This window comes from Leucoraja erinacea, chromosome 22 (assembly GCF_028641065.1).
Source record: "Leucoraja erinacea ecotype New England chromosome 22, Leri_hhj_1, whole genome shotgun sequence".
Lineage (NCBI taxonomy): Eukaryota > Metazoa > Chordata > Chondrichthyes > Rajiformes > Rajidae > Leucoraja > Leucoraja erinaceus.
Genome location: NC_073398.1, coordinates 287855 through 299934, shown reverse-complemented (window position 1 = coordinate 299934; position 12080 = coordinate 287855). Strand labels below are relative to the sequence as shown.

The 12080-nt window shown below is 45.6% G+C and overlaps 2 protein-coding genes across 3 annotated transcripts in view; both read right to left on the bottom strand.

Moving 5' to 3' along the window:
* LOC129707613 (cilia- and flagella-associated protein 54-like) overlaps nt 1–12080 on the bottom strand; it is a 297068-nt gene that overhangs the window by 129451 nt on the left and 155537 nt on the right. For both annotated transcript variants that reach the window (XM_055652738.1, XM_055652739.1), the window contains 2 exons: nt 9127–9282; nt 1630–1749 (listed from right to left, as the gene is read on the bottom strand). In XM_055652738.1, coding sequence (XP_055508713.1) covers nt 1630–1749; nt 9127–9282 — 276 coding nt within the window. The remainder of the gene's footprint in view (nt 1–1629; nt 1750–9126; nt 9283–12080) is intronic.
* Nucleotides 5817–9025, bottom strand: LOC129707614 (uncharacterized). Its single transcript, XM_055652741.1, has 2 exons — nt 8832–9025; nt 5817–8777 (listed from the first exon to the last, which is right to left on the bottom strand). The coding sequence occupies exon 2, from the start codon at nt 8580–8582 to the stop codon at nt 7647–7649; it is 936 nt and encodes a 311-aa protein (XP_055508716.1). The 5' UTR covers nt 8583–8777; nt 8832–9025; the 3' UTR covers nt 5817–7646.

The window sequence follows — 12080 nt, the reverse complement described above, 5'->3', positions numbered from 1 at the left end:
AAGCTGGAAAGGATAAAGAGAATGTTACCATGACTTGAGGGCCTGAGCTAGAGAGAGAGGTTAGGCAGGTTAAGACTTTATTGCATGGAGCACAGGAGGATGAAGGTTGATCTTATTGAGGTGACAAGATCATGAGGGAATTCAATAGTGTAGATGTGGAGTTTTTTACCCAGAGTAGCGGAATCAAGAACCTGAGGACGTAGGTTTAAGATGAGGAGGGGATGATTTAATAGGAATCTGAGATATAGATTTTTTCACACAAAGGTGGGTGGGTATATAGAATGAGAAGGTAGTTGCTAGAAGAGGTAGTTGAGGCAGGTATTATCACAACGTTTAAAAGACATGGATAGGAAATATAGGGAAAACACAGGCAGGTGGAACTATTGTAGATGGGACATATTGGTTGGTGTGGAGGGCCTGATTCCACGTTGTATGACTCAATGACAAGAGGGGAACTTGCCAATGCCCTATTTTACAGAAGCATAACTTCCTTTCTTTGCATTCAATTTCCCCCAAGTTATATAAGAATGTTCTGTTAGCTTTCTTAATTATGTTCTACCTGTATGTTTGCTTGTTGGGAATCTTGCACCAGGATATTCCCTGTAGCTCAGAACTTCACTATCTATCATCGTACAGATAAAATGCTTCTTCTTATCTTTTCTTTTGACAAAATGACCAATCTCTAATTTCCCCATATTATTCTCATTCACCCCTAGCTCTTTCCCTATGTATTTTACCTGTATCACAATATCTATATACTTTAAGTCCCAATATGCCAATACATGAAGAATGTAATAGAGGATGTGAGTGACTTAAATGAAGGGGAGAAGCAAGCGACTAGGTGCCCTTCTCCATTCCTGTCATTACGTCTGATGAGCATAGTGACCATCAATGCAAAATAACTATTAAAGCAGAATACAGGTTGTCATTAATTGCAGCAGCATCTTAATTGATAGGGCAGTTTGGTTGAGGAATGGTTGATGGAATTGATTACAAAGAAATGTGAGGTTTTGCATTGTAGACAAAAGGAAGTTGGGAGGTCATGTTGCAGTTGTACAAGACATTGGTGAGGCCACATTTAGAGTATTGTGTTCAGTTCTGGGCACCATGTTATAGGAAAGGTGTAGTCAAGCTGGAGAGGGTGCAGAGATAATTTACGAGGATGTTGGCAGGATTAGAGGGCATGGCTAGAGGGAGAGGTTGAGCAGGCTAGGATTCTATTCCTTGGAGCGTGGGAGGATGAAGAGTGATCTTATAGAAGTCTACAAATTCATGAATAGATCAGGTAGACACACACAATCTCATGCTCAGAGTGGGCACAGGTTTAAGGTTAGGGGGCAAAAGATTTTATAGGAACGTGAAGTATAACCTTTTCACGCAAAGGATGGTGGGTGTATAGAATAAGCTGCCAGAGGAGGGAGGTGAGGCAGGTAATATCTCAACATTTTAGAAACATTTAGACAGGTATATATTGATATGACAGGTTTAGAGGGACATGGGCCCAAGGCAAGTAGGTGGGACTAGTGTAGCTGGAAAATGTTGACTGGTGTGAGCAAGTTGGGCCGAAGAGCCTATTTCCACACTATAAGACACTATGACTGAACTTATGGTAAAATATAAATACTGTACCTTTGCCAAGTAATACGTGATGCAACCAATCATATGTTGCACACTTTCAGTGACTGCAGATGTTTTTTTCTGCTTGAGAACAGCAACCTCTTGCAGGACACAGAGGCATTTGATGAGAATCTGTCAGACAATTATTAAATGTGGTCATTCCATTTTGTAGCATTGCTGGGGAATTCTATCAACCACAGGAACTATACATGACTTAGTCTGAGTAAATCAAGAGTACATTGTAGAATGGTGATAGAGGAGACACTGGGGAGGGAGAGAGGGGAGAGGGAGAGAGGCGAGGGGGGGGAGGAGGAGGGGGAGAGAGGGAGGGGGGGAGGGGAGAGAGAGGGGAGAGGGAGAGAGGGGAGAGACACATATGTTGTGACTCGTATGCAGTCAAGACACAGGAGGGAGAGGGAGCCGGAGAGGGAGGGGGGGGGAAGGGAGGAGAGGGGGAGAGGGGAGAGGGGGAGAGGGGGAGAGGGGGAGAGGGGGGGGGAGAGGGGAGAGGGGGAGAGGGGAAGGGGGAGGGGAAGAGGGGAGAGAGGGGAAGAGGAGAAGAGGGGGAGGGAGAGGGGGAGAGGGGGAGGGAAGAGGGGGGGAGGAGAAGGGGGGAAGAGAGGGGGAGAGGGGGAGAGGGGGAGAGAGGAGAGAGGGGAAGGGGGAGGGGGAGGGGTGGGGAAGAGGGGAGGGGAGAGGGGGAGAGGGGGAGAGGGGGGAGAGGGGGAGACGGGGAGAGGGGGGGGAAGGGGAGGAGGAGGAGGAGAGGAGGAGAGGAGGAGAGGGGAGAGGGGGAGAGGGGAGAGGGGGAGAGAGGGAGAGGGGAGGAGAGGGGAGAGGAGGAGAGGGGAGAGGAGAGGAGGAGGGAGAGGGGAGAGGGGGAGAGGGGGGAGAGGGGGAGGGGGAGAGGGGAGGGAGATATAGAGGGGTGATAGGGAGAGGGAGGGGGAAAGGGGAGAGAGGGATAGGGGAGAGAGAGGAGGGATGAGAGAGAGGGGAGGGGGAGGGGGGAGAGAAAGATGGAGGTTAGAGAGATGGAGGGGTGAGAGAGGGAGGGAGGGAGAGAGGGAGGGGGGAGAGAGAGGGAGGGAGGGAGGGTGGGGGAGATGGGGAGAGGAGGGGGAAGAGGTAGAGGAGAGGATTAGAGGTGGAAAGGAATAGGGTTGTGGGTAAAGAAGGGGTGGGAGAGGGGGAGAAGAGAGGGAAGAGGAAGGGGAAGGAGAGAGGTGGGTAGGGCGAGGGGAGGGGAAGAGGAGAGGAAGGGGAGAGGGAGAGAGAGGGGAGAGGAGGGGAGAGGAGGAGGTGGGGAGGGGGAGAGGAGGAAGGATGGGGGGGGGGGGAGAGAGAGGGGGAGGGGGACTTATGGGGGGGGGGGGAGATAGAGGTGGGGGTGGAGAGCGCGGGGAGAGGGGAGAGGGAGAGGAGAGGAGAGGGGAGAGAGAGAAGGGGGAGGTGGGGAAGGGGAGGGCAGAGAGGGAGGGGGTTGAGGAGAGGGAAGGGGGGGCAGTGAGGGGAGTTGGAGGGGGGCAGTGGAGATGGGAGAGAGGAGGAGGGGATGGGGAGATGGGAAGAGGAGGAGAGGAGAGGGGGAGGGGGAGGAAAGAGGAAGGGGAGAGGAGGGGTAGAGAGGGGAAAAAAGAGGGAGGGAGGGTAGAGGGGAGGATGAGAGAGGGGAGGGGGAAAGAGAGGAGGAGAGGGGTGCAGGAGAGGGTAAGAGGGGAAACGGAGGAGCGGGAGGAGAGGAGTGGCAAGGGGGAGGAGGGGGAGGGAGAGAGCAGAGGGGGAATGAGGAGGGGCAGAGGAGGGAAAAGGGAGGGGGAGGTGAGAGGGGGACAAGGGGAGAGGGGGGATGAGAGGGATGAGGGGGATCAGAGGAGGGGGGGGAGAGGAGAGAGAGGAGAGAGAGGAGGAGAGGGAATAAGAGGGGGGAGAGGAGAGGAGAGAGGGGAAGGGAGGGGTAGAGGGGAGGGGAGAGGGGAGGGAGGGGAGAGGGGGAGGGGGGGAGGAGTTGAGGGGAGGGGATAGTGGAGGGCAGAGGGGAGGGCTGAGGGGAGGGCTGAGGGGAGGAGAGAGGGGAGGGGAGAGGGGAGGGAGAGGGAGGGGAACGGAAAGAGCGAGGGGGGAGGGAGAGGAGAGGGGAGAGGTGATGTGAGGGATGAGTGAGGCAGCATGGATAGAAGATGCAGCTAGGAGTCTGAATAGAGTCAAGACCAGTATATATAAGCTTGGAGAAGCAAGAGCAGGCTGAAATAATAGGTCTTACTTATGAATCTTATGGGGGTAGCAGTGGGATCTCTGGGGATGTGGAAATAACAACACTCTCTGCTGTGAAAAACAGTTATCCACTAGGAAACTTTGTTTGTCCTTCCACAGAGGCTGAGTGTCCCCAGCATTCTCTGGTTTTATTGCAGATTACCCACAACAACATGTTTACTAAAGTTGTGCCAATAGACAGAAACGTCTCTGCTCTTTCATTCCTTGAGGCCATGTTTGACTGGAACATACCAGTTCCACTCGCCTCAAAGGTATGACAAAGGTATGAAAGTACTGAAGAAAGTACTAAAATATGTTTGAGGACTATCATGAGGGAAACACTGAACAGCACATTGCCTTAAAAGAGAAAACCAAGAGGCACATTGATACGCCTGTAAAATTATTTATGAGTTGAAAAGCTACAAAAAAAAGATGATTCCATTTGTGGGAGTGAGCAGAATCCACACAATGTTATACATAAATATCTATTCATAATTAAATATAAATATATATATATATTATATAAAATAAATATGTTAATATAAATATAATACATATCTGATAATCATTAATAACTCATCAGAAATACAGATGATATACAAGATATAGTTATGCCAAAGACCATTTTACCCTTTAACCAAAAGCTAGGCAAACACAGCGACGAGAAGGAAATATAAATTAGACTAGTAGAAAGTGGTGGTGAAGATTCTTCCAGATGACGAACAGCAGCAGAGACTCAATGTGAAAAATGTCCTGTTTCTGTACGGTATAACATATAACATATAACAATTACAGCACGGAAACAGGCCATCTCGGCCCTACAAGTCCGTGCCGAACAATTATTTTCCCTTAGTCCCACCTGCCTGCACTCATACCATAACCCTCCATTCCCTTCTCATCCATATGCCTATCCAATTTATTTTTAAATGATACCAACGAACCTGCCTCCACCACTTCCACTGGAAGCTCATTCCACACCGCTACTACTCTCGGAGTAAAGAAGTTCCCCCTCATGTTACCCCTAAACTTCTGTCCCTTAATTCTGAAGTCATGTCCTCTTGTTTGAATCTTCCCTATTCTCAAAGGGAAAAGCTTGTCCACATCAACTCTGTCTATCCCTCTCATCACTTTAAAGACCTCTATCAAGTCCCCCCTTAACCTTCTGCGCTCCAGAGAATAAAGACCTAACTTATTCAATCTATCTCTGTAACTTAGTTGTTGAAACCCAGGCAACATTCTAGTAAATCTCCTCTGTACTCTCTTTATTTTGTTGACATCCTTCCTATAATTGGGCGACCAAAATTGTACACCATACTCCAGATTTGGTCTCACCAATGTCTTGTACAATTTTAACATTACATCCCAGCTTCTATACTCAATGCTCTGATTTATAAAGGCTAGCATACCAAAAGCTTTCTTTACCACCCTATCTATATGAGATTCTTCCTTCAAGGAACTATGCACGGTTATTCCCAGATCCCTCTGTTCAACTACATTCTTCAATTCCCTACCATTTACCATGTATTTTGATTTGTCCTGCCAAGTTGTAGCACCTCACATTTATCACCATTAAACTCCATCTGCCATCCTTCAGCCCATTCTTCCAAATGGCCTAAATCACTCTGTAGACTTTGGAAATCCTCTTCATTATCCACAACACAATTATCTTGGTATCATCTGCATACTTACTAATCCAATTTACCACACCTTCATCCAGATCACTGATGTACATGATAAACAACAACGGACCCAACACAGATCCCTGAGGTACCTCTAGTCACTGGCCTCCAACCCGACAAACAGCCATCCACCATTACCCTCTGGCGTCTCCCATTCAGCCACTGTTGAATCCATCTTGCTACTCCTGCATTTATACCCAACAGTTGAACCTTCTTAACCAACCTTCCATGAGGAACCTTGTCAAAGGCCTTACTGAAGTCCATAGAGACGACATCCACTGCTTTACCCTCGTCAATTTCCCTAGTAACCTCTACAAAAAACTCAAGAAGATTAGTCAAACATGACCTTCCGGGCACAAATCCATGTTGACTGTTCCTAATCAGACCCTGTTTATCCAGATGCTTATATATATTATCTCTAAGTATCTTTTCCATTAATTTGCCCACCACTGAAGTCAAAGTAACAGGTCTATAATTGCTAGGTTTACTCTTAGAACCCTTTTTAAACAATGGAACAACATGCGCAGTACGCCAATCCTCGCATATTCCCGTTTCTAATGACATTTGAAATATTTCTGTCATAGCCCCGGCGATTTCTACACTAACTTCCCTCTATGTCCTAGGGAATATCCTGTCAGGACCTGGAGACATCCACTTTTATATTTTTCAAAAATGTCAATACTTCTTTTACTTTGAAACTCATAGTATCCATAGCTACTCTACTAGTTTCCCTTACCTCACATCATTCAATATCCTTCTCCTTGGCGAATACCGAAGAAAAGAAATTGTTCAATATCTCCCCCATCTCTTTTGGCTCTGCAGATAGCTGTCCACTCTGTCTCTCCAATGGACCAATTTTATCTCTCGTTATCCTTTTGCTATAAATATAGCTGTAGAAACCCTTTGGATTTACTTTCACCTTACTTGCCAAAGCAACCTCACGTCTTCTTTCAGCTTTTCTAATTTCTTTCTTAAGATTCATTTTACATTCCTTATACTCCTCAAGCACCTCATTTACTTCATGCTGCCTATAATTATTATAGATCTCCCTCTTTTTCCGAACAAGATGTCTAATTTCTCTTGAAAACCAGGGCTCTTTCCAATTTTTACTGTTTCCTATCAACCGAACAGGAACATAAATATTCTGTATTCTTAAAATTTCCCCTTTAAATGTCCTCCATTTCTCTTCTACATCCTTCCCATAAAACAAAATGTCCCAGTTCACTCCTTTTAAATCATCTCGCATCTCATCAAAGTTAGCCTTTATCCAATCAAAAATCTCAACCCTAGTTCCAGTACTGACCCTCTCCATAATTATATTGAAACTAATGGTATTGTGATCACTGGACCCGAAGTGCTCCCCAACGCATACCTCTGCCACCTGACCCGTCTCATTTCCTAACAGGAGGTCCAGCACTGCCCCTTCTCTAGTAGGTACCTCTATGTATTGCTGCAAAAAACTATCCTGCACACATTTTACAAACTCCAAACCATCCAGCCCATTTACAGAATGTGTATCCCAGTCTATGTGTGGAAAGTTGAAATCTCCCACAATCACTACCTTGTGCTTACTACTAATATCTGCTATCTCCTTACATATTTGCTCTTCAAATTCTCGATCCCCACTGGGCGGTCTATAAATCCCCTATAAGCGTTGATACACCTTTCCCACTTCTCAGTTCGACCCAAATAGCCTCCCTAGATGAGTCCTCCATCTATCCTGCCATAGCACTGCTGTAATATCTTCCCTGACTAGCAATGCAACACCTCCACCTCTTGCCCCTCCAATTCTATCACAACTGAAGCTACGAAATCCTGGAATATTTAGTTTCCAATCACAGCCCTCCTGCAACCACGTTTCACTGATCGCCACAACATCATACTTCCAGGTGTCTAACCATACTCTAAGCTCATCCACCTTTCTTACAATGCTCCTAGCATTAAAATATGCACATTTAAGAAACCCCCCGCCTCTTATTCTCTGTTTATTTCCTTTTTCTTCTTTCTCCTCTTGTGTCCGAGTGCTTCCCTTTTCTGCTTCCTGCCTCCCATTCTGTCTACTACCTTTCTCTATTTGAGTCCCTCGCCCCAACCATTCTAGTTTAAAGTCTCACCAGTAGCCTTTGCAAATTTCCCCGCCAGGATATTGGTCTCCCTCGGGTTCAAGTGCAACCCATCCTTTCTGTACAGGTCCCACCTTCCCCAAAAGAAGTCCCAATGATCCAGAAACTTGAAACCCTGCCCTCTGCACCAGTCTTTCAGCCACGCATTTATCCTCCACCTCGCTCCATTCCTACTCTCACTGTCGCGTGGCACAGGCAGTAATCCTGAGATTGTTACCTTTTTGGTCCTTTTCCTTAACTCTCCTCCCAACTCCCTAAATCCTCCCTTCAGAACCTCTTCCCTTTTTTTACCTATGTCATTGGTACCTATATGTACCACGACCTCAGGCTCCTCTCCCTCTGATTTCTGGATATCTTGGATGCGTTGAGACACGTCCGAGACCTTGGCACCAGGGAGGCAGACCACCATCCTGGTCTCCCGACTGCGTCCACAGAATCGCCTATCCGACCCCCTAACAATAGAGTCCCCAATTTCTATTGCCCTCTTCTTTTTGTCCCTACCTTTCGGAGCAACAGGACCGGTCTCTGTGCTGGAGGCCCGTCCGCTGTCACTACCCCCGGGTAGGCTGTCACCCCCATCCGTACTCAAACAGGAGTACTTATTTGCAAGGTGTACCGACATTGGAGTACTCACTCGTCCCTGCCTCTGCCCCTTGCCCTTCCTTAACGTGATCCACATGTCTCTCTCCCATGGTTTTGGAGTGACCACCTCCCTATAACTCCTCTCTATGACCTCCTCACTCTCCCTGACCAGACAGAGGTCATCGAACTGCTGCTCCAGGATCCTAATACGGTCCCTTAGGAGCCCCATCTCGATGCACCTGGTGCAGATGTGGAAGTCTGGAGGGCCATCCGACACCATGACCTCCCACATCTGACATCCAGAACAGTATACTGCTCTGACTGTCATTCTCCCGCCTTACCCTGGATCTGATACCAGTATAATACAATAGAAACTGCTGGGAGAAATCAGCAGGTATCTGACTCACAACAGCTGCTCCCTCTTGACCTTTAAACTGTACCTTTATTATATAAACAAAAAGCACTGTACCTTTACTAAAGCACTGTACCCTTAGCTCACTGTACCTTTACTAAAGCACTGTACCTTTATTAGCCCACTGTACCCTTGGCTCACTGTACCTTTACTAAAGCACTGTACCTTTAGCCCACTGTACCCTTAGCTCACTGTACCTTTACTAAAACACTGTACCTTTAGCCAGAAAGCAGAAATGCTAACCTGAGGTTGCACCCAATCAGCTGCTTCCTCTAGTCTGCTTCCACCAATCAGCAGCTTCCACCAAACCCTCCCTATGAAGTGTGGAACGTTACAGATTTCGGTAAAAGCCCTGACCCTATATTATTATCACTTCTACTGTCTTTTTATAGCCACGTAATTTGTAGATCAGGTAACTAACAAAGAAACAGGCTCTGCCGTTGTTCTCATGCATTCTGACCTGCACAACTGGAGCTGAAGGAATCCTGTGAAAGATCATGGGTGCCAGAAGTCCATAGCACTGGGCAACTGCTTGCAGTGCTTGATTGCTGTCATTGAGCCAGCTAGCAAGATCAATAGCCACCATCACCTTTGCACACTTAGCCAGTCTACTGAGCTGTGTATTAAAAAAAGTGTATTAATTAATGCAGCATTGGACATTGAACACAAATGTGCTTCAAATAAATATACTATGACAAATTCTACTACAGATAAAATTAATGATTTCACCTGGTTTGCTTAATTTTTTTAGTTTAGTTTACAGATAAGGCGCAGAAATGGGCCCTTCAGCCCACTGAGCCCGCACCGACCAACAATCCCCGCACACTAACACTATCCTACTCACACTCGGGACCATTTATAATTATACCTAGCCAATTAACCTACAAATCTGTACATCTTTGGAGTGTGGGAGGAGACCGGAGCACCCACAGACAACCCATGCAGGTCACGAGGAGAATGCACAAACTCCACACAGACAGCACCTGTAGTCAGGATGGAACCTGGGTTTCTGGTGCTCTAAGGCAGCAACTCTCCCACTATAATTATATATTCTGATCGTACGAAAGGAGGAATGGATTTTGTGGGATAAGGATTGCAAAGTTATCAGTATGCACTCATTACTAGAGCCAGGATGTTTAGGTGCTAAAAAACTCTGAAATAGGCAGGCAAAAAGGCATAATAAAATTACAAAAAAGGCACGACAAAGGCATTTATTGACAAAAAGGCATTAAAACGCATGTATTTCCACTAGCAAAATATGGGTAAAAATGCTAATATAAATGTATTCTCCATTAAATGTCCAAAGTTGCCTGGTTGCACATAATTACTAGCATTTTTTTCAAATTATCTGGTGTTAAACTATGCCGTCTGTCAGGCAGAATATGCTTCAGTTGTGAAAAACGTCTTTCTACCTCAGCTGAGGTCACAGGTGCATACCCGAAACAAGCTACCGACTATATTCATGTCGATATCTTGTGCATTACAACTACCTTTGAGAACTTTAGGTAGATTTTGTATTTCTTCAAGATCTTTGTTTGCTAAAATTACTCTCTCATATTTTCCTTGTAGGTCTTTACCTACATCGCCAGGAATTTTACGGATATTTGTTGAAAATCCTGCAAGTTATTAACTAGTGTTTCGTCACATTTCTCAAGGGAAATGATAGCTTGTGGGAAATTTGAAAAATTGGAAGCAATAAACACAAGATCGTGGTGGAGGGCCAAACGGGCTGAGGAGGTAGCAGATTCTTGGGTGCCATATCCTTGAGCAACTGCACATGTGACGGTGCTTGGAGGAAGATTTTCTTGTCATTGGAAGCAAGCTACGTATGGCTTGACAATTCTATGAAGTCCTTGAGCTAAGCATGTCAAATGCAACATTTTGGGGAATAAAACTTTAAGAGCATGAGCAGCTTTTTTCATGAACGGATCTGCATCAGTCACAAACAGAAGAACATTCTCGTGTTTTATACCTTCTGGCCAAATAACAGCAAGTGAAGATGTATACATGTGAGCAATAAATGAGCTGTTTGACTTCTCCAATACTTCCGCTGTCAACAAATACTCCTTTGATGGTTGACCTGCCTCAAGTGTACCAATGACCACATTGGGCAACATATCTCCCTACAGCATCGGTTGTCTCGTCTATTGAGATCCATATTTTGCTGCATGCAACTTCATCGCTAATTTTCTGCACAACAATGTTGAAGTTGCTGTCAACATAATTTTTCCGTAATGATGACTCGCTTGGTATATATTCTCTAAATAAACCTCTGAGAGATTTGTTTTCCAATTTCCACAGTGGAATTGCAGCATCAATGAATGCCTTGCACAGATCACTCGAAAACTCAGATTTGCGACTGGAGCCAGTCGTAAATGTAGTGAGGAGACAAGCTTGGGTATTTTGCTTGTGTAGTCCCAGCGGTATCAACACAGACTTCTTTAATCATTTAATCTGGAAGTGTTCCTTCTTGAACACTTCTTTAATCTTAGATAGCCCTTATGTTCTCCCTCCTCCCCCTCACCCTTCCCAGCTCTCCTTCTTGTCCTACTGTCTCCGCCTCTTCCTTTCTTTTTCCCGCCTGCCCCACATCAGTCTGGAGAAGGGTCTCGACCCGAAACGTTGCCTATCCTTTCTCTCCATTGATGTTGCCTCACCCGCTGAGTTTCTCCAGCATTTTTTGTCTACCTTTGATTTTTCCAGCATCTGCAGTTCTTTCTTAAATAGATCTTAGAGAAGGCTGAACCAACGGGCAGGGGCACGAACAAATGAACAACCAACAGTATAGCCCCCAATTTTGCCCCAGTGGTGGAAATTTTCTTGTAAATTATACTATGTTAACATAGGAAATAAAGGATCTAATCTAATCTATCTAATCGAATTAATATTAAGGTGTTAACATAGAAAACGTCATTGTAATCATGGTACAACTAGAGAAAATAGCACAACCTTTTTAGCAAAACGACAAAAAAGGCTGATTTAGGCACTCGATCAGGAAAAAGGCATTAATCTTGCAAAAGGCAGAAATCATCAAAAGAGGCATGAAAAGGCACGTGGCATTTATGACAAAATCCTGGCTACTTATTACACAGTGCAGCAAACAGCAAATGAGATTTTCATGCATACACTTTTTTTTTTAAACTGCAGATTTTTGAGAAGCAAAAACCATATTTGTGCATGTGAACATTGAAAATCAAAAACTGCTGAGCAGCAAATTACCTTTCATTCACACCACAGAATTCTGTGCCAGTTCCAATGGAATGTGCACAGCACAGTTTTGAGAACTTGAGATTTTTAGATTACCATTTACTGGGCGGCATAGTGGCACAGGTGATATAGCCACTGCCTCAGAGTGCAAGAGACCCAGGTTCAATCCTGACCTCGGGTGCTGTCTGTGTGAAGTTTGCATGGTTT